The 27561-nt window shown below is 37.1% G+C and overlaps 1 protein-coding gene across 6 annotated transcripts in view; it reads left to right on the forward strand.

Moving 5' to 3' along the window:
• The window catches only part of LOC311256164 (protein diaphanous homolog 3-like), a 173211-nt gene that overhangs the window by 7870 nt on the left and 137780 nt on the right, over positions 1 to 27561 (forward strand). For 2 of the 6 annotated variants that reach the window (XM_084351009.1, XM_084351014.1), the window contains exons 1-7: positions 126 to 833; positions 6872 to 6904; positions 7349 to 7531; positions 8079 to 8183; positions 14817 to 14947; positions 25565 to 25639; positions 25990 to 26059. In XM_084351009.1, the coding sequence (XP_084207135.1) occupies positions 711 to 833; positions 6872 to 6904; positions 7349 to 7531; positions 8079 to 8183; positions 14817 to 14947; positions 25565 to 25639; positions 25990 to 26059 (720 nt within the window). In that variant the 5' untranslated portion in view covers positions 126 to 710. Of the gene's footprint in view, positions 1 to 125; positions 834 to 6871; positions 6905 to 7348; positions 7532 to 8078; positions 8184 to 14816; positions 14948 to 25564; positions 25640 to 25989; positions 26060 to 27561 lie in introns of those variants that run through there. The other 4 variants (XM_084351010.1, XM_084351012.1, XM_084351013.1 and 1 more) reach the window with 4 other exon arrangements.

The following is a 27561-nucleotide window of genomic DNA, read 5'->3' on the forward strand; positions in this document are numbered from 1 at the left end:
TTGGATAAAACGAACAGACCTAATATGAAGTAAGGCTGATTGACAGCTCAGCCCGGCCAATCAAATCAGTTCTCAACTGTAAACAGAGGAGGCTGCACCAATGAAGATTCCCCTTTTGTGGTTGAGTGAATGCTATTGGTCGGATTAAACACGCGGATCTGACATCCACATTGCGCGGGTCTGTCAAAAAAAAAAAAAAAAAAAAAAATAGCTGCCACATAATTTTATCAGCGGCCAACACATCAGCTACTTCTGGCAATAAGTGTATAGCTTTCAATTAAGGGACGGATAACATTTGTGAAAAGGAGAAGTGTTCCTTTGTATGCTGCATTTCCTCTGTTAGCGGAAACTAAAGAGTAAGCCAGGTACGTTTACGTGACAGTCCATAAATTGGATTAGCACTAAGTAAAGCCACCGGTGAATGATAGTTTAGCAAGTCTGCTAGCTAGCTAAACGGACAGTCGGGAGTGAAGGCTACAAAATATTCGTGTGGACATCTGTGTTTTTGACAAGCTGGTGTAATTTGCACGTACGCGTTTACCAGCACTAGCTGTCCCGGCCAATTCAAAACACGAACAGTAATGTAGACAACTTCGTGTCTGTTGTCCTTCACCATTTTAGGGTGTGTGCTAGCGTTACACAGGCTACATTCGAAGGTTAACGTCTTCAGTGACCTGGCTATCAACTGTCGAAGTCATTAGGTTAACAACATGGATAGCTTTAGTCAGCGGTTTGAATCCACAACCGGACGAGACAGTAAACCTCAAAAGAAGAAGGGCTCTGCCCCCCACAGCACGTCAAGTTACGATGAAGGAGAACGCAAACCAAAGTTTGTAAGTATGGCAGACTAAATGAAAACGTTTGTTGAATTTTTGCTGTATGATAGATGCACTATTATATATGCTTCCTTAGTGTACAGCCACATAGGGGAGAGGGGATCATTCAATATTGCCAAATGTGATCCTCACAGTTCCTGTCAAAAGTGCTTTTTTCCCTGTCTCTGATTGATCACACACACACACACACACACACACACACACACACACACACACACACCTAATATGTTGAATGACTCTGCCTTGACAGGTTTGGAAAAGTGACCTTGGATTATTTCCAATTACTTATTTTACTCAGAGGCCAATACACAGCCAGAGCAGTAGAGCAGTGATGGAGATATGTTTTGCCAGTGTAATGTCCTCAGTTGCCATGTTATATTATGTCTGTTGCAGAGAAAATACATTTACAGAATCTTTCTCACAGTTAAGAAAGCTGATCCACGATGCAATCTTTGCATGTTGTAGAGTTTTCTTCATGAACGGTCACCTTGAATGTTTGTCGACTTTGTTTTGCTCGTGGGAAAACAAAAGGTTAAAATTAGCACAGGGTTTAGACACTAATCCATGTGCTTTCTAGTACTACAAACCAACCAGTGTTGAATTAGCAAGTTAATTCCTTGTTTCTACAATTCAGAGATTCTAGTCTGCAATTGTAGTAAAGGTCTATACAGGAATGATTTTTCAATCCAGACTATTGTTATCCACTCCCACTTATGAGCTTTTGGCTAAATTAGAGATGTGGACAGTGCTTGTGACTTGGACTCGAGTCAAGTTGGGTCACTGTTTTGATGACTTGCAACTTGAACTAAAAGAAATGACTTGAGACTTGACTTGATCTTGGAAGTTAAATACATGTGACATGACTTGTCTTCAGACACACGATGACCTGAATGACTTGGCTGTGTTCATTTAAGTTTTCAGTTACTTGCTGTCAGTATTTTACCATTTAAAAATGATGGGAAAAAAATATTTTGATTCAGAAGAAATTAAGAAATAAATTAGCTTTTATAAAGTACATTTGTTTTTTATTTGATTACATTTATTAAACTGAATATTAATATTTGTAATACTAATTCAGTTCATTGTTATACATTTTGAACATTTGAAGACACTTTTTGTACCTGTCAGTACCTGTAAAAAATGTTTTTAAAATATTTTTGGTATATCAATCAGCCCTAATTCCAGTCCCTACATAATAGCCCATATATGTCCACCTATTGTCTTTTGACTATGATGTCAACTTCATGACAACTGAGTAAACTCCATCCATTGATGATGTGAGATTTCGTTAAAAGCCCTGGAAAATATTTACATGGTCCTTTAGTTGAGATTATTTTGTCATAGTCTGACCTATTTAAATCTTAATTAATCTTATAAAATGCTATAATCGCACTTTAAAATAAAAGCAGTACAACCTTTGTCCAAATCATAGGAAGCATTGTGTTAACACTGAAAACCCACTGAAATTACTTTTCTTGCTGTTTACTTACTCTTTGAAGAACTTTTTCACAGTTCTCCTCAAGAGTGAAAAGCAAAGTATCCTTACGTGAGCTGCACTCCACATTTTCATTCAGGCTGACAAAAGGTGTTATTTATTGATCTGGTTCTCCTTTTAAAATACTCACCAAAAAGCTGCTATGTATACTGAGGCCATTATACCTCCCAGAGAGCCTCAAATTTCAAAAGAATGCTGTCCTCGTGCTTTTGTTCTGTTTATTTGTCAAAAATATGCAACCAAAGAACATCTTCTGACTTATTTCCACTAAAACATACATACATGTACCTGTGATGGTACAGCTTAGTCTTGACACATTTAGTCCCTCTCTGTCAATGATTGGTCAGTCTAGCAGCAATCATAACATTAATATATATTATAAAAAATTACTGAAAAACATTGGAGATATATTTCAGTGTACAGCACTGATTTAGTATTATTAACTGTCATCTCAATAGGTGGCACTGTAATACCATGAAATTTACTGTACTTGGTAGAAAGTAGATTTGCCATTTAAGGCCACTTTATTATTTTTTTCTTCTATTTTTCAAGCAGAGCATTATAAAACTGAAGAAAGAAAATGACCAGAAAACACGTTAATGCAATGTGTTAATGCTCTTCTGAGACGCTGCTTTTGGCCTTTTTCTAGTCTAGTTGGAAACAAAAAAAAAAGGATGAGGAGGGCAGCTCATTGTCACATCTGATATAGTTGGTTTTATGGTGTCATTATTGTAATGAATGTTTAATATATTATTTCTATATCACAAATTTTGGGAAAATGTAAATGGGAAATATTACTGATCTTCGGGGCTCAAATAAGCAACCCAGAACAAGTTTAGCATAATTGAGGCACTTCATTTACCTATTCTATTAACCTGACACCCTTACAATGCCAGTTTCCAAAAGGAAAAAAACTCCAAATTAAGCCAGAAAATTTAAGAAGAGATGAGTAGGAAACAAAATACACCAGACGTGCCAGCAGAATTATTTCAGAGCTGAAATTTGAATTTGAGACAGATGCAATAAAAATAAATAAATAAAATAAAACCTTGTATGGGTAAAAGGGAGTAATGTCAATCATTAATGAAGTGTATTTTATTTGCATTTATATTGGTTGACACATGTTTTTCCACCAAAGTTAATTTGTTCATATAACTTTTAATTGTTGGAATTACTTTGCTGAGTAGCTTTTCAGTCAGTGCCTGTGATAGTGCCACTAAGGTGGTGCAGAAATGGTAATACGATGAGTTATACAAATTAGTCAATCCGCAGGAAATTACATTTTTAAAAGGAAACGCTGCACTTAATTGTGTGTAGAGAAAAAAACATTGTGGCACCAAGTGTGGCAAGTTCTATCAGTGACTTCTTTGGGGTTCAAGTTTAGTTTTGCAGGAATTGTTCATTTTAAAAAGTCACAGCAGAAATATCGACTTAAAAGGCCATAGTTACAAAAATGTGTTTTTTAAATACCAGTGGTTAAGATGGTGGAACAGCATTCATTAGTGAGAGCCCTGCGTAGTAGTCCATGTGCCTTGTCATACGTATTTGCAGCCCTGGGGTTGTGCAATTGCTCAGTCCTAAAAGATAAAATAGAAAAAAAAGCATCAGCAGTGTTTTAAATGAAATGTCCAAAGAGGGATGTTTTCATAATCTGATGTCTCTGTATGTTGTCTTGGGTTTGTGTTGTTTTGGATTCTTTAATTTTTGCTTTTTCGTGACCTCTGCAAAGCATTCCCTTTACTGTGTTTACATTTTTAATCCTCTCTGAATTGCATGTGCAGTGTTTTCTCTTCGAGTAGTCTGTTACTTGTGTGGTAATTGAAAAAGATGTTATCAAAGTTTAATTTAAATGAACAGGATGATAGCGGAAACTAAAATGAATTCACTGACATTTACAAATGACTGTTGTAAGGCCATTAAAATGAAAGATTTGCAATAGTGAGATCTTGAAAAACACAAAGCATTGCTGTTAGCCATAGCCAGCTTTATGGCAGCCACAATTTGATTTGCTTTTGTCTTTTCTTTTTTTGTTACCAGGCAGTTATGTTTCTTATTGGAGGCACTTGGTCAGTTACTTAGCTCTCCTTGGATGTCTTCCCGTATTCCACTATCCTTATCACTTGGAAAAGTTTGCTTGCTCTATAAGCCTTGGAAATGTACAGTCAGATGAGTCCTTGTGAGACCTCGCCCTTGCCTGCAATTTTAAAGTGTCACTATGGATGGGCACTAAGAGATGACATTAGATTAGTAGGCTACTGCTGGTATTGGTATTTGAAAATCATTAAGTGTAAGTAATTCTTAATACTTACAATGAATGCTGGCATTTTTTTTAATATCATATTAACATATTTTCAGTCATGTAAACTACTCACAGTATGAATGTATAGCAAAAAAATGTTAGATCTCCGCAAGGCTTTTGTGCCTAGCTGTGTGCTGTCAACTCTGCAGCTGTGTTGTGTGTTTACTGTCCTGATGCTGTGATTCCATTGCCCTCTGCTCCTGCAGTGTAGTGCTATTGACATATGCACAGCAAGCGCCCCGGGAAAGCCACCTGTGGATTCCTTTGTTGGATGCTGATTGTTTGGTGCTGTTTAGGTGCAGCAATGAGAATCAATGAGTACCAACTGAACATCTTCATGTTTGTTTTAGCATACATAATACTCATATGCAATGATGAAAATACATAGTTGCAGAGACTTGAGAGAAACGGCTGAAACAGAGAAACTGAAACAGCTTGGGAACAAGTAGCAACATTTTGAATGTCATATTCAATAAATTATGAAATTGATGAAAAGGAACTGGAGCCGGCATAAAGTCTATTCGTTCATTTTATATTTGCCATTTTTATTTTCATCCCATTAGTCCTGCAAGGCCAAAACAGGAGGACTAAGTCACTATTGCATTTTATGACACTGTTCAGGGTGTCCCTCCACCAGACTTTCAATTAGCAAAACTTAATAGCAAAGACTTGGATAACAAGTACTAGTTAAATTGTTGAGGGATGGCATTGGGAGAGATTTTCTGGTGCTGTTGACTTCTGTTCCCCCCCCCCCAGCTTTTAGTGTGATTTTGTTCTCATTATTGAGAGAATTCATTTACTCTAAATCATTTATAGTACTGGCACTATTCTCATTCATATGCCCCATGTTATGTATTATGTCAGTCATGTTGAGATAACAAATGTGTAATTTGTAAGTTGGTATAGTAGTGTTACCTTGCAACCAGAACTATGTAGGTTAGTTCCTACTGCTGCTTTGTATATATTGTTTATATATTGTATTGTATTGTTTTTTCCTTCTTAGTTAGTTCCAAATGCAAACTCTGGCACAGTTTGCCAAGGGCATGTGGGCATATGAAGTGAAAGTTTGACAGCTGTGTCCAATTAGTTTGACCAATTGTCAAGCAAGCTGATCAGTGGAGACAAAAAATAATTTTTACACTAGGCATTGGTTGTTCAGTCATTTTATTAATATTCTCTCAAGTCAACTCAAAATCCGTTTTTCTCGCACATTTTGAACAAATATGTATGATGTTAATCTTTGAGCAGTCTTGAGGGATGACTCATTGACAGGCTGACATATTTTATTCCAGGCGATTTTATATTAATTAAACAGTGGTGGGTATTGATTCATTTCTCTGACGTTTTGTAAGGCCTGAGCAAGACTTAACCTTTCCATGTTAGTTTTTCATTCAACATTTCATAATGAAAACATTTTGAAATTTCATGTTGTCTGTTCCTGTATTGACTTGTTATTCCTTACTAGGGTTACTAGGGTTGGCATTTTTGACGCCGTTACACCTGTTTGAAGTGCAGATGGGAACTTCTTAGGGAGTCTTTAGAAAAACAAAGAAAAAAACAAAATCTCTGCTGGAGCAATAAGCAGCTGACAAAACGTGCTCAGCAGGCACTGGGGAAGCTGGTACGCACAGATAACAACAGGCCAACTGCAAATCATCTCCTTTTTAATTCTCTATAATTCTCAGACAAGGCTCGTTAGAAAAGCACTTTTTTGGCAGCATTTATTATTATTATTTTTATTAATATTATCATTATTTTTTTATTACCGCCATGAGTTTGAAATGTTCAAGCTGCCGGTAAGGCACAGTGCACTCACAAATTATTTCAAGAGTGACACATTTTTTCTTGGCCCTTAAAATGTTTGTTTGTTGGCTCTCTACTCCAGATGTCATCCAATACAAATGTTTACACCCTAAAATACTCCTATAACTGAAAGCTGTTTCTTTATAAATTTCAAGAATGTAATGGATAGGAAACAAAATAACAGCAACATTTTGCTGTCCATACCCTTTGAACTGTATCTTTCTATACTAATGCAGCAAGAAATTAACACCACAAAATTAAATTGTTGAATTTTATGATGCAGATTATAAAGAACCAAAACTTTTTACGAGGTTAGCAATCAAACCTGTTCACAAAAAGTATCACAATTTTCTCTAGATTGCTGCTTTCCAAATAATATTTGACAGAGTTGCTGTGTGTTTCCTTATTTGTTTCTTTTTTTCTGTTCCCCACCTTTAGCATTTACCCTTTAGAAACATCACAGATGATGTGGTAAGATTTGAGAAAATTGGTGTGTTTTCTCTTCTCTCGGTTGTTGATCTCTTTAAAATCTAACGTGGCTTCACTCAAAGTCATCTAATCTGCTTATTTTGAGGAGCAATGAAATTAGTCTTCATTGCCAGACATGGATCCATTCACATCACAGAGCACAGACGGCTTCTCTGACTAACTCATGTCTTTGTTGAATTTGCATGTTATCTAGATAGCACTTTGCTTAACACACGTTTAACAGATGTTATGTGCTTTGTTCACACTGTTAACATTGATAGCATTGCTTCTCATTAATAGGCTAACTGTTGTGTCTAATCCATTCTTCGTAATAACCATTTAAATATGCTCATAATCTAACACATCTTTTATGTCTTTTAACTTGGAACCAAAAATTCTTGTGTACCTTTCCCCATTTTAATTGTGTTTTCTGTGTTGTCTGCACAGCTGGACCGATTCGCCAGTATTCGGATTCCGGGTAGTAAAAAGGAGCGACCACCCATATCACACTCTAAACACAATCCTAATGATTGGTCCATTTCTTCATCATCCAACTCACATCAGTTCGAGGAGCTTTCATCAAAGATCACTTCGGAAAAAGAGATCTTGGCTCTGTTTGAAAAGATGATGGTATGTTGTGTTTGTCATGGTACAATATCATCAAAAACAATATTGCAGCTTGTATGTAAAACCTACATCTGATGCTAGGGCAACCAGAGTGACTGAGTGGTAAAGATTCCAAAAAAGATTTTAGGACAGAAACTTTTAGGGCTGAGTACCCCCAGACATTGTATAGATGGAAGTAGACAGACACTAGTGTAACAACATTAGGGCTACAAACACTAAAAAAAAGTAGCACTGTTATAGTAGCAGGCTAACTTTGGAATACAAGAAATTGGAATCCAAAAACCTTTGCTGTTGTGAACACAATAATGTCTAATCTGCTAATATGATATGATTCTCAATTTTAAAGCATAATTTCCTGAAATAAAACATGGTTTAGGTTTGGGCCAATATAGAAAATTAATAATTAAAAACCCAATGACACAACGCTAATATTGTTGATTATTGTGGAGGTGTATGCTATCTAAAAAAACAAAAATATTGCAGATAAGAATTTCAACAAAATTAATCCTCTGTGTTTTTTTTGTTTGTTTTTTTTTCATTTTCTTTTCAGGAGGACATGAACTTGAGTGAGGAAAAGAAGACTCCTTTGAGAGAGAAGGACCTAAACACAAAGAGAGAAATGGTCCTCCGGTACATTTTTACTGCCTCTAAAACTGTAAGTTTTTGAATGAATGAATGAATGAATGTCTTCTGACCTGGTTTTACCTCATGTTTTGCTGCCTAACATAACATATAGTTATATAAGTTTATGTCTGTAATGTTTTAATGTCATGTTTTCTATTATTATTGAATCTATTTTAAATGAAAAATGTTGTCTCACATGGGACCTGGCCTGAGAAAAACTTGAGAGAGATTTATTATAAAATGTAATATTTAATATTATGATCAGGGTATAATGGATTACAAGAAAGTGCAATCTCATTTATCTTCCCATCTCTATCTCTAGAAGATTTAGTCACAGCTGCACTGGGTCTCATTTGTAAAAATAGACAAATACTGCATTTAGGATGGTAATATTTAACAGACTAGTCATTAAAATGCCCTACCAATGTCTGCTGAATGAGTGCATACTGAGCTTGTCTCTCTGTTTTCTTCTTTATTGCTCTCTCTCCCTATCTCTATCTGGTTTGTACACTCCTAACTCACCCTCACCCTGTTTAAAAAAAATATATAATGTCACCTTTAATAATTTCTTTTGCTTTTGGATGGTAGTGCATCACAGCGTAAATGGGAGTGGTTTGGTACACATCTTAAATAACATTTTGTGGGCTGGAATACAGATAATTAATTAGATTTCAAAGTTCAAAGTTTCACCCCGAAGCTTTTCCTTTGCTTCCTCTCAAAGCAAAGATGGATCCTGATAGAGGTGATAAAACTATCAGTGTACAGAGGAAAACGATTAAATCTCCAAAGAAATGAAAACTATGGATCATTCTTTCTCTTCCAGACCAAAAAAGGCCATTGATTTCTCTTACCCTTAAGAATAGAGTTGTATTGAAAGACCAAAATGTGAAAGGGATACTCCATTAAATATTTACCCCAGAGCATGTTCATAGTTAATATGGGTTCATTCTGTGAGACTTTGTTTGAATATTAATGAAAACACAGCCTACCTGAGGTGTTTTTTTTTTAATTGTTTTCATATTAACAGAGGCTTGAGAATAACCCCTTTGTGAGCACCTCCTAACTTAAATCAACTGACCAACATTAACTAATGCTCGAGTTGGCTCACTCAGATTTTCCTTTACATGTTTTTTTTTAAAGGTTTTCTGTTTTACAAGTTGGCACAGTGTCTTGCAAAGAAGTGTTGCATTTGTTATATTTGCTATAACCAGACATCCCTCTAAAGTTGCCTTAGGCTGTCCATCTCTAGTTACCATGGGGACTGGCCTGTGTATATGCTTGCATTCTCTTACCTGCATGGTAAAATTACTGGCCACTGGCCAAAATGCAACAATGTGAAATCCTTCAAAATACCTCCTTTATCAAATGCTTCATTTACATAAGACATAGTATATTCAATTTTTAGAGGGGGAGGTTGTCAAAATGAGCATGTTAACATATGATATTTCTCTCATGTCAGTAATTATTGAGTTGATTTATTATGACAGTTGACAGTCTGCAGGCTGGTTTTAATTCTGCTTTCAGTTCTTCAAATTATGACTCTTGTTTTATGAGGCTGGTCAGGTTCTTGTGCTATAATTTGCCCTCTCAGACCAATGCCAGGTCCTTAAGCAATAATATACTTGTGGTTCCTTAATAGGCCCGGGACCCATTTCTAACCTGTTTGCAACTGAACAAATTTTATTACGGCACAAGTAGCCAATATCCATAAATGTTAAGCAACTTGTGTAACCTCAAGCACATCTGTAACATAACATCTGTACAGGGTTAGTAGTATACCTCTGTTAAAAAAAAAATTAATAAAATGAAATTAAAAAAATCTTTTTTTAGTGCACTGCACATCAGATTGGTACTAAGTATAGGCTGATGCACAAAGTTAAGGTTTTGGAATCAGTTGTTAAATATTTGTTGATATCTGCTGCTGGTTTCTCTTTTTCATTTTTGACTTTTTAATTTCTCTGGTTTATGTCAGGTAAGGTTTCCTTGCCACCAAAATTTACTTTCCTGCCACCTCAATTTCAACTGCAATACAACATTGCCAATTATCCCCTCAATACTGCATCCTAAATTGATGAGTGTTCCTTGCTGAAGTGTGTTTCTTGTTGCAATTTTGGAAGGGACATATCATTTGTCACACAAAATAAATACTGACCTTTGCCAGTGTGTTGTGTAGTAGTCGTTTTGAAATAACAATTGTGCTTCTTGGAGACCACACTGTTGCTTTGACTGTGGTGCCCCTGCTGTGTAGGAACTGGTATTTAACTTATTGTTCACAAGACCCATAAAGAATTTTCAGAAATGCCTCTCCTCTTCTCAGTGGTACAGTATATCCCTAAGACTGGGGACAGGGGAGAATTAAAAGGGGCATTAAAACAATGTTCAGTGTCCTGAACCAGTGTCTTTATTTGCAAAGAGAGCACAATATGCACATGGCCATATGTATATTAAATACATTATTGGTCATTGTTCTTGTTATCCTGTACATACAGACTATGAAGAAATGTTTTCCTAATGCACTATCAATATGATAGATGAGGATCAAAACTCATAGTCCTCGAACTGTGTAAAAATGCATTTTCAGGTTCAGCCAAAGCTGAGATGAGGCTGGCTTCAGCAGTCTAATTCTGCCGAACTCACTGACTTTCTCAGGATGAGGCCTCAGAGACATTTAATCGGCTAGTATTAAAAATAGAGACAGAGGCTCACTGTCCCAACATTGATCGAGTGTAAATTGTGGTCTACGGGTTTCTAAATTTCAGTTGTGGCTAAGACCTTAATTAAAGTGATTGATTGTTGAAGAGGCCGATCATTAAAAGAGAAAAAAAAGCCAAGTAGGTAAATGTACGTTACAGACTTTAAACAGAACATATTGAACACTGAGTACTTACACATCTCTTTAGGTGCAGTCATAACACCTCTAACAAATGCATAGGGCTAAGGCAGAGCAGCAGAGTGAAAATGTTGTGTTTAATCTTACCAAATAAGCCTTTAAAAAAAAGAGAAGAAAATTGTGTTTTAATGTGTTTTAATTTATGGTAATAAATGGGTAATAACACATTTATTACCCACGCAACTTCGCTTATAGTGACATTACATAAGTATTTGAGATGGTTTTGCTTTGCTTAAGTAATTTGCAAATCACATGAATTCACAACTGATTGAAGCTCACCAATAAAGGCTATCTTACTGGACTTTTTTGCCCCAGAAGTAGTGGTGTTGAGCTTGTATCTGTCAATTGCAGGCTAAGCATAATATTTAGATAATGTTGACTTTTGCCACAGCAGGGACACGGAACCATTGTTGCTCGTTGTGGATTGGGTGTAGTGTCAGTTGTTATCATCGATGGTCACTATCTCTGTATCCTCTTTCGACTGTCTGATCTCGCTGAGGGGAGGAAAGCCTAAAAATGTTGGCCATGCAGAGCCGGTGCTCTGAAAGTGAGTGCACTGTGAAACAGAGAGATTGAGGCATTGTGGCTGTGCGCCACTTCCCTGTCCTGTTGTGAAGAAAGGAGGGCCACAATGGTGGCTTAGATGGGGAAAGCGATGTGGGGAAAAAGCTGCTCCATTACCATAATTGTTGTAGGCAGAGATATTTGAGTGGAAATCACTGTGGGTGAATGAACAGACAGGATTTCTCTAGCAGGGTTGTGGGTGGAAATAATGACAGGACAGTAGTATACCAAGATTCATACTCGTTTGAAGTAAAATTTTACCATAGCTCACTGCTGCTGACCACGGATCTCTTGCTGTTGCAGCAAAAGGTCATTGTTTTACCTTTGTGAAGAGTTTAGTTTGATGCAATGCACACAATAGTGGTGCACAATCCGGTGCATACCAAATTATTCTAGATATAATAATGAATATGGTTACTACATTGTATTTATATCGATCAATATATATCAGAAGAACATAGTTATATTTTATTCATATTAGGTCGCAAAATATCCTCAATTGGAAGAATTGAAAGGGTCAAAGAGAAACTCTCTGGGCAGCTTCTGCAGCAAATATGTGGATGGGGCTGGGGTTGCAGGTGGGTCCACAGCTACTCTGATGCCAGCACTGGGCAAACTGGCTGTTAGTAATGCCTTTAGAGAGAAAGGCCCAGCCAGACATGCCTATTGCCATGAGCAGCACTCATGTTTCGCTGACTACTGAAGGCCTTAGAGAATCTGAGAAACAAACAGGACGGCCATCATCATGTCTCTCCAGGATGAGAGAAACATTTGACCACTGGGCCAGAAGAGGAAAAGGGAGGGAGGCAGACACTTACTGTATCCTTGATGGGCTGGTGTGCTGCCAGGGAGTAGGTGGAATTGGCAAAATTGCCGCTGCAGTTCCAGTTACCCTCGACAGAGCAGGAGACGTACGAGGCAGAGTCGGCCTAGGCTGAGAAAGAGTTGCAATCATTTTAGCCATGATGATGGCAACATTGAAGGGTGTTCATGTTGCTGTTGTCACTGAAGAGCGCTAGATTCATAGGACTACTCAGGACGTCTCATGGTGCTGAGGCAGAGCCTCGTTGGATTAAAACTATGGTGAGGTCCAGTGAAGGGTGGAGCACAAACCAAACAGACCTCTATCACAGGAGACATGAAGCCATAATGATACTTTTCTCTAGTGGCTCTAACTCAGATGTATGTATAGATTTTACTCTGCCCATATGGGTGATGAATTTTCTTTTCTAAGGTTAAAGAAGTGTTTATGATCACTACAACACACATTCTTTGATGAATGAAGATTAAATCAAGTTTTCTGTGTGAGATTTTGAGATCTAATTTCATTTTTGTTATATACCGAAGAGAATATTATAGATTTGGGCTTGATGTGTCAGGGGAGAGACAGACTGGGCATTGTTCCATTGTTTTGGCAGCCTGCAAGGGTTAGGGATTATTAATTCCTTCTTGTAGAGATGCAGGCTGATTTCTGAGGCCTTTTATGAATTGGAAAACGCACCCAACAATGTGTGACATTTTGGCATAAGTGCAGTTGTCTTGATAAACCAAATACATGTAGCTTTCTCTGTACACCACCCTTTCACTTATAAACACAGAGAGCTTTAGCTTTAAGTGTCTTGTTACTGTCTTCTATGAAACTACATGTTTATTTACTAGATGCATGTAGAGTGTTATTGGTCAGGGGGATACAGTGGTCAAATACATGTAAATAAGAATGTTGTACATTCATGGTACATGGATATTGGTTCTAGGACAGGTGGAAGTCTATATGCTACACTTGATATGGTTTCATTTTGCACGTGATTAAAGATTGTAGATCCTTACAGTGTAGCGGATAATGGCTATCTCAGTTAACTGCTGTGATTTCTGTGTTGAGTGAATTTTAAACCAACATGAAAAGATTTTAGACTCTGTGCCCCTTTGTGAAATATTTGGAGGTTTAAAAACTAATTAAGAGACTTTGTTGCTTGTTGTCTATGGCTGTAATTGGTCTAATATGCACATTGCCAGTGAATCAAAGATGACACACACTCTGGGTATACTGATCCAATGTTTTTTTCAGTGGTCACCAGTTTATTGCCCTCAAACTTGAGGTTTAACGATTCTGCTTAACGATTCTACTTGCCTCACTTTATTCTTGTCCTCCCAGAGGGCGCTGTACCCATGCTAATGAATGAAAAGTTGTCATACCAGTGATTTAGTCATGTTTCATTAATAGACTAGCACTATTGCAGTATACTTGTCCTGCTATTGATTGATTAGCACTGTGTTTGAGACACTATATGCTATTTAATTGTCAGGCAACAGTAGTAGACAAATTCACATCTTTAGTTGTATGGGTTGTGCAGATGGTGAGTTTTGTAGATTTTTGCCATTATTGGATGGTGATAGTGGGGAGGCAGATAGCAACGAAGGAGAGAGAGGACAATGACATGCAATGGTATTGTGACGGTTGTAGCCATGTGTCCTTGTGGTATGTGCTGTAACCATTCAGCTACCAACGTGCTCAATGCGGATAGTCATTTGCATGTAATTCCATGACACACATTTCTGCACATTTTTGCAGTGTGAGTGTTTTGCAAGTTTATTTGATCAGTCTTTATAGCGACCACATATCAAACCATTTAGAACATCGGCCAGTAAGGATTGGTGGCTGATAATTCTGAGCATCTTTAACGTGCAATTGCAATGTGCTCAGCAGAAGTTACCACAACACAAAGAAATGTTTTTTAATTTTACTTACTTGCACTTGTGCTAATCCTTCCAGCTCATGCAAACTGGTTTTAATGATAAAAATAATAGATTCAAATTGGATGAGCAACTAACATTTCAATAGTGTGGGCAATTTTTAGAATGGTAAGGGAAAACGGTGATAGAGTAATTCTAGAATCCAGACAAAGGTGGCTTTTTCTGATCTATTGTAATCATTGCATACTTCTGGCAAAGGTATCTGTTAGTTGTTTTTATGGAATTTGTTCAAGCATGCTAGACTCATAGAGATTTTCTGGTTTATTAAGTGCACAGTAGTAGAGTAGTAGTAGGGAATCCTTGGGTACTTTTGCACATTTGTGCTATTACAATTGACTATAAAAGATTGTTGACACAGTATTTTTTTTTCAGTGTACTGACTATTCAGAAGTATTGCCCTCATGTTGTTTAGATTTACTTGGCTACCCTTAAGATTTGTTCTTCCTTTCTCTCTTCCAGGGTAATTTGAGAAGTAGCCATCAGATATCTCCTCAGGAATTCCTTGGAGAGCTGAAGTCAGGGGTGATGGATGAACGTCTGTTTGCTTGTCTGGACTCACTGCGAGTGTCCCTCACCAGCAACCCTGTCAGGTACAGTGCAAGATTATGACAATGGGGATAAACTTGCTCTTTTACGCTTAATTGCCTTCACTTTTGTCTCTTTTTTTATTCTTTTTGTAAGAATTACACAGTAGTTAATTTAGTTTTCTCTTAGAAATGTTATCACTTCATCAACAAAGTGGATGCTCCACTATTCAGTACAGGCTAGTAGTTAAAATAAAATAGTTCATAATGGGGGTTGGCACATTATCGTCAACCTCTCTGCAGTCTAACTTAATCCAACCCAATAGCCCAGCAATAAGCAGTACCGTTTTGTATGTACTGTACCCTGTCGTAATTTTCTGTAGGTGAAATAATTATTGACAATTACATAGTATTCATATTTAAACCTCAACTCACTCTTTATTGATAATCTCTTACAAATCACTGTCTATATTATGGCTTTTCTGGTACCTAAAATGAATTCCTGCATATTTTTAAGACTGGGATGAGATAAGGTATTGGTACACATCCTTTGGTGCCATCTAAACCACACTGAGAGGCAAATCCCTGGCAGTCTTGCCTTGGTTATCTTCCTCTCTCAGGTTTCGTTTGTTGCTTTGGGCTCTCTCTGTCTGAAGCTGGGTAATAACAATCATCATCTACTGCCTGAACCACAAACGTGGTCTTTTTAACACTCAACCACATCCTATTGCCACACACACTGACACATACTTAAAGATACATTATTTATTTGAATACAGTAAGTGAATTACTCAATTGATGTGATGGATTCATAGTTTGACTACAAAGCATTTTAAATACTGGGAACATATGCTAAAATTTGTGTAGCAATCAGTTTGTGCAGCTTGCATACACTGCACAATGCATTTAGAGATAGATGGAACTCTGTTGGGAAGTTGAGCACAGACTCTCCAGCCTGTACTTGTTCCATGATCACCTTGACCGTCATGAAGATTTTATAACGGCAACTGGATACAGCACGTCCATGTATCAGTTTTGCAAGCACTGGTGGAGCTGGAATGTCAGTTTGTCAGAAAGAAGATTGCTGCTCTGGCCGCACGTCAAATGCTATGTCCAGATGGTAGGAAAATGCGAACAACCCAGTCCAAAGGTGAAGTCATTTGAAGAGGTGAAAAATCTGCTGGGCTGAGCCTCCTTTTACTGTGAAAGTGGGAATATTTATCAGCTGCTGCCCTTTCTCTCAGACAAACTAATTAAAGGTAAGGATAAACATTTGATGGTGTTTTCCATTACATTATAACTCTAACCACAGAGTTATATGAGTTTAGTGTAGTAGGTTAATAAAACATCATACAGCTGTCATAACAGGTGTCATAATCAGGGGACATTAATAGCATTTTTGTCCACAAAATATTTATAGTGGTTCTCATTTATACACAATAATAACAGAAGGAGCATGGAATACTGGTACACATACAGTTTAAGATAAAGAAAACATGCACATCATGTGTAGTATCTGACAAAAGACCTTTTTATTTTTAAATAATGATATTTATTGTACAGAATAGAAACAGCATATAGCATTGTAGTTTGCATTACTTAATATTAGCAATATTCACTCAGTTGGTGTGTTCAATTGACACAAGAGTGTAATATACAGGACCTATGGGTGATCAAAGTAAAACACAAAATCCTTTAATTTCAATTGTTAACAGGGCTAATGCGAAGATTAGATTTGAAGCAGAATCCACCCTGAACCAACTCGGGTCTTCAAAAAACATTTCAGAGAGGCAGAGACTGGAGATAAAGATCGACTGTAAGATACTCTTGATTGTACTACTTGAGAAGTTGTTGAAAAAGACACTAGCGTATCACCTAGAAATGAGAAGCATTGACCCAAGACGCATAGCAGAATTTAAGGAGCTGTGCATATCTCAAATGAGACTAACGTTGCACTAGTTGTTGTTGCTAAACATGCAGATGGGACAGTGTTTGATAATACCTTTAAGAAGTTTAGGGTGTTTTGTGACTCAACTGCTTTAAATTCAGGAAACTTGACCCAAAAACGGATCAAGTGGTCACTCTGCTGTATGAGACAATGGGATAAAACCATCAGATGAGTGTGGAATATGGTGAATATTCTACTCGTCCTATGTCATGGACCATTCATAGAGGATATTTCACCACCAACTGACTAGAGAATCAGAGGGATAAGTCTCTGGTGGCTCATAGGGGCATTGTTGACCATGTCAGGTTTGTTTGGGGCATAAGAAAGGTAGAGATCACCAAAGAGCTATTACTCTTTGCTGTAGGAGCCAGGTACTGTGGCTAACTGGATGAAGGAGGAGAAAAAGAAAGAGCAGCATGCTGTTGACCTGAAGAAAAAGGCCTTCACAGATGAGCTTGATGATTTGAAAAAGAAGAGGGCTAGGATGGAGGCTGACATTTGCGCCCCTTAAGAAATCTGTGGATGAATACGCTGAGAAAGCAGAAGCTACAAGCAAGCTGACCTTCATCGTCACATACAACAATTTCAGCCGAACGACTGAAAAGAAATGAAAGGCCTGGGAAGGGGAAGATCTTTTCTGCAAATGTTCCATTAAGTTATAGGAGGCACAGATGGCTTAAAAACCCCTGTATTCTATAGAAAACTGGTTCCCAACTGCTTGACACTGCTGCCTTCTAAAATGTGCTGATATGTGTCAGTGTTACTACTTATCTTTCAGACATCATTGTCTCTTACTGATGTGACAGTATTAATTAAATAATTATTTATCCTTTGATTAAACCATATAGATTGTAATTGATTTTATTTAAGGTATACTGTATACTTTTTTTTTTCAAGTATACACAGACATTTCACAGAACATGTGGTCATATACATTAGCAGAGACACCACTGAAATTCATTGATGAACCCTGACTGAAGAGCACAAGACCTCTTTACACTCTACACAATGTCTTTCTCGGGTAAATAGTTATGTCATGCTGTTCACGGCTGATTGAGGATGACTGTGGTCTTGCATCATCTTATAGATTCTTGCCTTGTGTTTTATGCCTGATATATTTCTGTTTGCAATGTGTTGTGCTTTTGAACCAGAGGCTATTGTATACACTAGTGATCTATCATCATTTTTTATATGAGGTGAGAGTTTTAAAGTGGAACTCCAGTTAGATCACAGGAGTTTGAAAATTCTGACAAATTTAAAATTTTGTTTAAACATATGCATAAGAGGAAAGTTTGCTGATTATCGACCTTAAAATACATACTCAAAATAGAACATTAGAGAATAGCATTACATCCCACGCTGCATGATATTATTGACCATCTTCACGAAGCAAGTGTGCATCACGTGGTACTCTTTCACAGTCATAACCAGTTCAACAGTAGTGAATAAAAATGTTTGAATATTGTGTGAGTTTATACAGGCCTATATGTTGTTAACACAGCCTGTACTGCCTGTCTCAAAACAATGACCTTAACAGTTTTAAGCCTTGACATGGCTAAGAAATCCATCCTACTGCCAGGCTCATCTTTTTGAGGTCACTGTGAATAGCACTCACGCCCAGCACTGTTCTCTCGGACGTACTTGGACAGTATAGTGCATCAGTGATGGCACGTATACTGTATGTAGGAGTCAAAGAAGAGGGACTTCATAATGTTTCCTAGAACCTCTTCAGCACTATCAAGCTCTATCAAGATAACCAAGAGAGAACTGGTGTTAAGAGCATTTAATCATGATGACCTGAGTCTCACTTTGTTTTTGATTAGAATAACTGACATTTGGAAAAAAATTACAAATGACACTAAAGACTGACCTTCATAACTTGAATTAGGCAAAAAAAAGCTTAAGTGTTGATTTTGTTAATTGTGAATATGATGAGATATGTTAGTCATTTACGTTTTCTGATGGTGAAGAGTAGACATTAGTTGATATCAGTAAGTAACTATGACTGGATCTGATCAGTGTGGTCATCCACCTCATTTGGTTGGACCTGTTACTTTTTCATAGCGAGTCATCCACTAATTGGAACGTCGGTGGATCTATCACCGGTTCTGGCTGCATGTCGAGTCTCCTTGGGCAGACTAACTGAACCCTTTGTTGCTTTGGTGTATGAGTGAATGTCTGAATGCCTGAGCATAGAAGTATCACAGGGTGCTGTGGTTAGGAAACACTATATATCACTCCTGATGAGCAGGTTGGCATCATGCATGGCAGCCTCTGCCATCAGTGCATGAATGTGTGTGAATGGGTAAATGTGGCATGTGGTGTAGAGTGATTTGAGTAGTGGGTGGACTAGAAAACTACTGCTGGACAAATGCAGCCCATTTATTTGGAATTTTGTGCCTCATTTCAATGACGTGTACATTTGTGCTTAATGCTAAAAGAAGGCTTTTGTCACTTGTTATAAATTGGATGGATAGGGCTGCACTATGTAAATGTAAAACATGTTTACATTGTAGGAATTGAGTTATTACAATATGCACATAAAGGTTATTACTAGATAGCTGGCTACATCAGCTGTCTTAAGTCATGGCAGTTGAAACAGTGATGTCAATAGTAGCAGACTATGCATACCTACTGCTATTTATGGGAACATTGACATGTGTGACATTGAGGAAATTGTGGCCTTCAGGTACTGACTGTTAACAAAGTCAGCCCTAATAAAACAGTCACGCTCAAGTATAATGACGAAGTTTGTCTTAACAATAAATCTATCTTGGCTAAAAACAGTGAGCCGGCAGCGCTAACCACTAGCTATCTAATAGCCCCATTACAATCCTGAGTTGTGGGATTGATTTGGCAGTAAAGGTATTTTGTCTACCACTGTTTTTGGATGCTGATCACTGTCACTTTCTTGGCACTGTTGTAGCAAACCATCCATCCAATCCGTCTGTTATCAGGCAGTTGCATTCTGCTAGTATAGGCTGACAGACTTATATGCTCTCTCATCAGATTCCTTTTAGCGGAGCAGACAGACTTAGAGGTAATTTGGTACTTCCTGCAGCTCCAAAGTGTCACACTGTGACGCTTGCCTCTGACCCTGTATACCTTACCTACCACAGCTATTCCAGCTCTCTCTCCCTTTTTGTGAAAAGAGGCCACAGTATTGGCCCATAGGACCAGCAAGGCTACAGGATGTAATTGCATAAAATGGATTTGATAAATGGATCTGACAAACAAGTGGAAATTGGTATTTGATATTATATTAAAACTGACCTTCAGATTTAAGGCCCCAGATTCTTTTTCAGTTAAGCTAGGGTAAAGTTTAGCATCCCTCTACTTACACAATTTTTTAATAAACCTTGGAGGCTCCTCCTGTCTCTCATGCACGTACTACCCACGTACTACCCACAAAGATTCAAGATTACTTAAAATGATCATACTCATAGTATTGTCATGAGTACAAAATATACACATAAATGCATTTGCTCTTTGTTATTAGGGAATTCTACACACAGTGGCCACTCTACTAGAGACACTTGTAAAATGCAATGCAATCCATTACAACAGCTTGGCATGAATTCTACCTTTACAATAAAAAAATGCTTTGCACTATTTCACACCATTTTTAGAACTGAAATCTAAATATAAACATAAACAGCATAATCTATACAAGCATTGTCAGTCAGTCCTCCCTGAATGAAGTCACCTCCTCCTATTTTTATTTCAGATGTCCCACATTGCTGTGACTTCAGCCTTCTCCTTCTCTCTTTCCCTGGAGAACCCTGCTGCAGTCAGTTAACTTGCTATGCTCTGGACAACATTTTAAATATATTTTTTGAATGTCTGCTTCATAACTGCTTTAGCAGAGTGCAACACTGTGCTGCACTGCCTGGGAACCTTGGAGGCATTCTCATGAGACTCCGTTAAAGTCAAGCTACCTTAGCTGTGAAGTTAGCCAGATAAGGTGCCTCATTTTTCTCTTTGATTTATGACTGTTTTTGTTTCCCAGGGAATGGGATGATGAATTTGTTTTCCTTATTTTTTAATGCTCTCTCCCTCGGTCTGTTTCTTGGTGTCTTTTTTGAGATGATAGCCCTCAGTCGGATATTGCTGTGCTTCTTTTTTCATCTATTGATGGTGTGGCGTGATTACAGAATACCTCTGAGATCATGAAATAAGAATTAATCACTGTTTGTTGCATTGCATAAAATAAAAATAGTTTGCAGTATCCCAAACACATCTTGGGAGACCAATAAAATAGGATAATTTTTCGAAAAGTCATATTGACATTTTAGGTAATGTTCAAGTAAGAGGTGAAAGACTGTAAATAGCCACATTTATGTGTGTCAGTAGTGGATTGACCGCTTGCTACCAGAATCATTAACTCTGTACACTGTCGACATTTATAGAGTAGCAGCTAATTGCATGTTTGCAAGAAAATCTTTCACAACTGAAATAAATACCAAAATTGGAACAGATACTCCATGCCATGCAAAAATCAAGATGGCTGTAAGTTTTCCAAGATTGCCCCATTTCCGGCTTTGAAATAATGTTTTGGGGGAAACTTTGTTCAAAATTTTACACTATGAATATTCCCGCTCTGAAATCCTACATTTTTACCACAGAGAAGCCTGCTTTATAACTCTGGAGAGGCTAAAAAGCATCCCTCTACAATATTTCAGCTATTGACATACCTGCAAACTTGCCTTTGGCAACAGTCACCATTTCTAGCTGGGGGAAAACATACCAAGCAACAGAACTTTTGCTGCAGCTCTGAAAGCTGCTTGTGTAGCTCTGTGATCTGCTCTGTGACCTTTGTAAACATTAATGGACCCCGGGCCATGCTGCACTTTGATACTGCACTCGTCTGTTCTGTGTCCTATCTATATATAATTCCAAAACATTTGCAACGTTAACAGGTAGCAGCCAGAGATAGAGCAAAGAAAAGCAGTGGGATGTGCTTTCAGACCATTTTTGCAAAACACAGCTCCAAATGCTGATGACAAGTTTCTCATTTGGGATGTGGGAGTGGTGCCAGATGTTAGGAACTAATGAAACCCAAGGACTTCGAGAGCATGCTAGATTAGCAAACTAATTTTAAAATACTAATTACTTTAGTGTCTAGACAGACAGTGTGTCAAATGCAAACTATGTAAGGGTACAAGGATAGAGAAACAGGTCACTTTATGAATATATACAGTACTGATTCCTCTTTGAAAGTTATTATCAATATCATTTATTTATGTGATCAACAAGGATGCTGCTGTTTTACTAACATTTTATTAACTAATGTACTAGAAACATTTCAGCCGTAATCATATTGCTCTCTTAAGTATGACTAGATTAGTGTGTGACCACATGATGCTTGCAATACATTGATAAACCCAGTAATCACGAGAAAGCAACAACTAACGGATAGCTGACAGGCCATATTATTAAAAACAAAAGCCTCAATGCTGTTGGTGCTCACTACTTTACACTCAAAACATCAAGCACTTTCTAAAACTGTACATGGGTCTCCTTTTAAATCAAAGCACAAGTTAGCTGTCCTTATGGAGTTATAGGGTTTAAGGCACCAAAGTATGCTAACTAACTTGGCCCACTTAACCTTCAGTAACCTGCTGCAGTGCCAATCAGGCTATTACCTGGCTGCAGTGGCAAGTCAAAATAAAGCAACTTTATTACCTTCCAACATTATGCAGTACACATTAAAATTTGAAAGCACTACCAGTGCTGATATATTGAGTGACTGCACTCAAATCAAACATGCCTAAATCTTCACCAGAGCAGCTTTTCTGTGGAAAATGTTGAAAGAAAACAAAGCAAACAAAATAAGAATCTATCATTTGTTAGAGGTCTCCACAGTTTTTTAAAACAAAAATACTGTTTGCTACTATTCTTTCCATTCCCAACAATCTAACAGACAAATAAGCCTGTGTACATGCATCTTCCTACAACCCCCATACTCCTTTTCAAGAAATTAAATTCAGATAACAGCTTCCAATTTCATGTTGTCACCTTGAGAATTTCTGTAGATTTGATGCTGGGAGGCATGCAGCTTGGTGATTAGAACAGTACAAAAACTGAATGCTAATGTTGAAAGATGTTATTCAGTTTCAATCAGGAGGGAGGTGCAGTCGCTCACAATCTCAGTCACACTGTCTTTGCCCCTTTTTTTTGCATACCTAAAGGTGTCAGCCTAAAATTCACAGTCCAATATGTAATTTATTTTTTTTGTTTAATTTGTGTTCCTTATTTGAATCACATGTAAAACTTCTCTATTCTTTAAAAAATGTCTTCGCTCCATCTTCAACTACCCAGCATCACTCTTGGGTGAACACCTTGGATCTCCAGCATATGATTTTTCAGTGATAGAAAAATCAAACAGTTTTTATCTTGATTTCTGTTCCTGTTTGATTGTATCCAACAGTTGTTTTCACAAGGCGATAGTTTATTTCTTCTGTTATGCTATTCATCACTATAACACTTACCCCTAGTTTAACAAATATTGTAATCTGATAGTATGAAGACTAAAGGAAGTCTATTAATTGTGTAATTGAATGCCTTGTTTTTCTGTCTATCCATGTGAGTTTTCACACAATATTTGGATCCACAGAAAGCTCAGTAGCTCAAGCCAGAATTCGTTACAACCTCCTACCTGCCTCAAGTAGTCATTTAGAAGCTTAATGAATATGATCAAAAGAAGGGCTGAGGAATATGAAAAGAGAAAATATTTTTTACATTTTTCTTTCAAACTTTTTTTTTCCGTTTGTTTTTGTGGTAAAGAATGTTCACTATTTTGTCTTCTGAAAGCTGGACATTGGATTGAAAAAATGCCCAAGTACCATAGCTAAACATTCAGTTGAAGCTGATGTTAAGAAACACTCCCATCTGTTTCTCCCACTCAACTATTGCTAATATGTGATTAATATGTGACATTTCGACTAGCATTGTAGAGCAGGGATTACTTTTAGTTTGCTTGTCTTTGAAGACTGCATTGCCTTTTCAAGTGATGGTTCCCTCACTCAATGGAAAGAAATCTGCCCCTTTATGGGAAAATAAATCTTTAGTTCTAAGCTTTCGATTTTACTCCTTTAATTGCAGGCAGCTGTCCCTGGAATCCATCAAAGGCACCTTCTCCATCAGATATGTCTAAAATCAACTTTCACATGAAGGAAATCTCAGTGATCATATCATCAGATTTGATAATTAGATAGCTCTGATTTGACATTTCATTGTCCATTTTGTGGATAGATTGGTCTTATAACATCAATTTGAGAATCAATTTTGTGTGAGACAATCGAAGGAAAGTATCTAGAGTATTGGTATGTATTGCATATACAGTGAGAAAATGCAGATTACCTAAAGCTACCAGCTCAGCAAAAAATGGAAAAAAACAATTGGATATTGCTGTATCACTTTGTCTCATTCATCATTGCTTGTACATTTTACACTTTAATTATTTGAGGGTAAATGCAAAATCTAAGTCATTGAACCTTCCATCTGTCATCCCATGTCCGGGATCCAAGATCAAGTCTGTATCCCAATACAAATATCTAAGAGTTGTATGAGATGATCGTCTCTCACTATAGCTTCACATCAGAAACTGGTGAAAAAAATGAAGGTTTTTGGTATCGGTTTATGATTTTACAAAACAAGTCTTGCTTTTCCTTCGGGATGTTATATACATGCATGTGTCTTTGCAATGCTTACACACACTGGATACACAATGGATGCTCTGCTCGAGTTGGATAGTGCGTCTTGTCCTATCCTATCGCACATTCAACCTTTTGCATATTCTTAATATTTACAAGGCTCTTCTTCGTCTGCTTCCATCCTACTTACAGAACTACATCTTTCAGAAATGTACAGGAAGTTATTGTCATTGCTCCCAGGACTTTTTTCTATTAACTAAGTCTCGACTGAACTTGGAGAAAGCATCAGTACACTGTTCTGTCTGCTTGGAATCAGCTAGAAAATTGTCTGAATCTTTGGGAGCTGGTGTCACTGGATGCATTTAAAGTGATTCTAAACCATGTGGAAGACAGGACATCTGGCTGTAGATGTTTTGAATATTGATGAATGTTTTGATATTTAATGAGTCAGCAATGTGTTTTTTGTCTTTGCTTTAATTGTTACATGTTTGCTTTATGTCTGCAACCATAGAACTGTGCTGCTGCCTGTCTTGGGCAGATTTTTAATCTCAATGAGACTTCATTCCTGGTTCAATAAAGGTTAAGAGAATATTGTACATCAGAAATGTAATGAATGAATTTTGCATACATACCTATATTATGGCTTAAGTGTAAGTAACTGTAATTGTAGTACTGAAATGCCAAACACATGTTTGAGAAAGGTTTAGCAAGGTACACCATAATACTGTAATACTGTAAAAGTTTACTTCTTAACAGCATAATGTCTGGCTAGTTACATATCTTGGTCATACATATTTAAAAACAAATTAATACCTCCATCAAAGATGTTAAAAAAGAACCAAACTGTGAAATATCAATGTTTTTATTGTCCTTAAAAATTCAGAGATAACTAAAGTTTTAACTGTTTCTGAATATGCTTTCCATTTGCTGTTTCACACTATAAGTTTTTCTTATCCGGCATGCAATCCTGTTTTTACACCTTTTCTGGCTTAAAGTTTCCACAATGGTTGATGTGATGAAAGTGCTGTCAGTTGTCAGTCTTACACTGTTGTGATATTGATTTAATGTTTGTTGTTTCAGTTGGGTGCAGAGCTTCGGGCATGAGGGTCTTGGACTGCTGCTGGACATTTTGGAAAGGTTGCTGTCCAAGAAACAGTAAGTTTATACAGTCATTCATGTTTATTCCTGTGTACTCTTACCTACAGCATCTAGGTATTTGTGTATTCATACAGTTGATACTAACAAATAACAAGTAATCAGAAAGAGTTGTGTAATATTGGTAATTTCCACTTTGTTAAATCATTTTAAACTGTAATTTATGTTTCCCTGTGTTTTACCAGTCAAAAGATCACTTTTGTGTTCAAATTGATTTCTATCATCAACACTTTCTTGCATTTTTTTTCTGAGTGGCCTTTTACAAACTTTCCTTCATCTATAAATGAAAATTGTATTCTTCCAGCTGTACATTAGAGATTAACTACCCCTTATTACTCTTCTATCCATAGGCAAGAGAAGATTGACAAAAAGAACCAACATAAAGTTGTCCAGTGTCTCAAAGCCATCATGAACAATAAGGTAATGACAATAGATTTTTCTATGATCCAACCCATTTGATAATTTGTCCTAAATTTTGGTTGTACAGTAAATGGAAAAAACTATGCAATGCACTCATCTGATTTATTGTTCAAAGCTGGAAATTCTTTGTGTCTGTAGTCATAATAGCCCACCATAACTTTATTCAGTGTGAGTGTCTGTGACGTAATGAACTTTCATTAAAGAGCCAGTGTGGTGGTGGGTGTGAAGAGGAGTCCCCAAAGTCAGAATTGTACTTTTCCTGTGTTAATGTTAATAGCAAATGCATCCTACAATTAATATGACAGTTTTGTCCTTTTACCCTTTGGGAAAAAAGTCTATTTGAATAACTTCCTGTATTTTGAGTTGAGTCTGTTCTCCAAGGGTAATTTAAGTCCCATCCACATCAACATCTGGTGTTTTCGTGCAATTACTAAATAAGGCACCTGGGATTTCAATCACAAAGGGCATATGACCACTGGAGGAGATGAGCAGCATCACAACAATACGCCGCTAATGGAAGGGATGCTAACTAATGTCCTGATGCAATATGGATGACAATGTGTGACACATCTGCACAGATCTAAAGTTCCTGGCCTACAAAAAAGTCCTCTGGAGTTAGTACTTTCTGCTCAGGAATTATAGGAGAGAGAGAGTGTGAATAACAGAGAGTGTAAGGGAGGGAAACACATGTGATTGAGAGAGGGGAGTGCTTGTTTTATTGTTGTAATGTACTACTACACAAATTAATAACCATCAGTCACAAAACAGTGTCTGTGTTGATTTGCTGTGTGTGAATATTGCATCTCAAACAAAGTTGTGGTTTTAAAAATCTATCTATCTGTTGAATATTTACATTTTTCTGATGCATTGCCAATGCAACAGGATCCTTTGAAATAGACTTTTAGTTAGACATTTAGTCCCTGGGTTAAGTTTCTGGGCCTCCTAGCTCTTGGGACTATTTGCCCCAGTTATGCCATACCACAGTTTGTGCAGTGGATATAAAAATGGCCATTTAACACAAATTCGTGTTACAAAGACAAATTACCCAAGCAAAAGAATCAAAATGGTATTTTGAAAAAACATTACAAGTAGGGCAGGACAGTAAACCAAAAATGTACTAAGCCTGACATTGCTGTAAATGGGTTTTCTTTTCTTGCAAGCTGTCATTTATAGCCTCCCTGTTAATGCACCTAAAAGTGAAATGAATCAGTATTTTTTTCCCGCAAAGAATGTATTTATTTATTTTTATAACTCATTTTGTTATTATTGTATTAGATGGTGTAATTTGTCAAAGGTAACAACAGAATTCAGTAAAACAATGTAATTAAATTGTGATAAATTGTTTCCACTTAAGGTCAATAGACAGTAATTTGGAATTATCGTCCAGGCCGAAGCACTTGTGGATCAAAATATGTTGATAGCTTTTTTCACAGTGCTTCAGGTTTTTCTCCTTGTGTGCTGTTAGTCCACAGAAGCAATAGAGAAAAAAAAATCTTGCCACA

The sequence above is a fragment of the Pagrus pagrus genome, assembly GCF_965226575.1.
Source record: "Pagrus pagrus genome assembly, chromosome: 1".
Classification (NCBI taxonomy): domain Eukaryota; kingdom Metazoa; phylum Chordata; class Actinopteri; order Spariformes; family Sparidae; genus Pagrus; species Pagrus pagrus.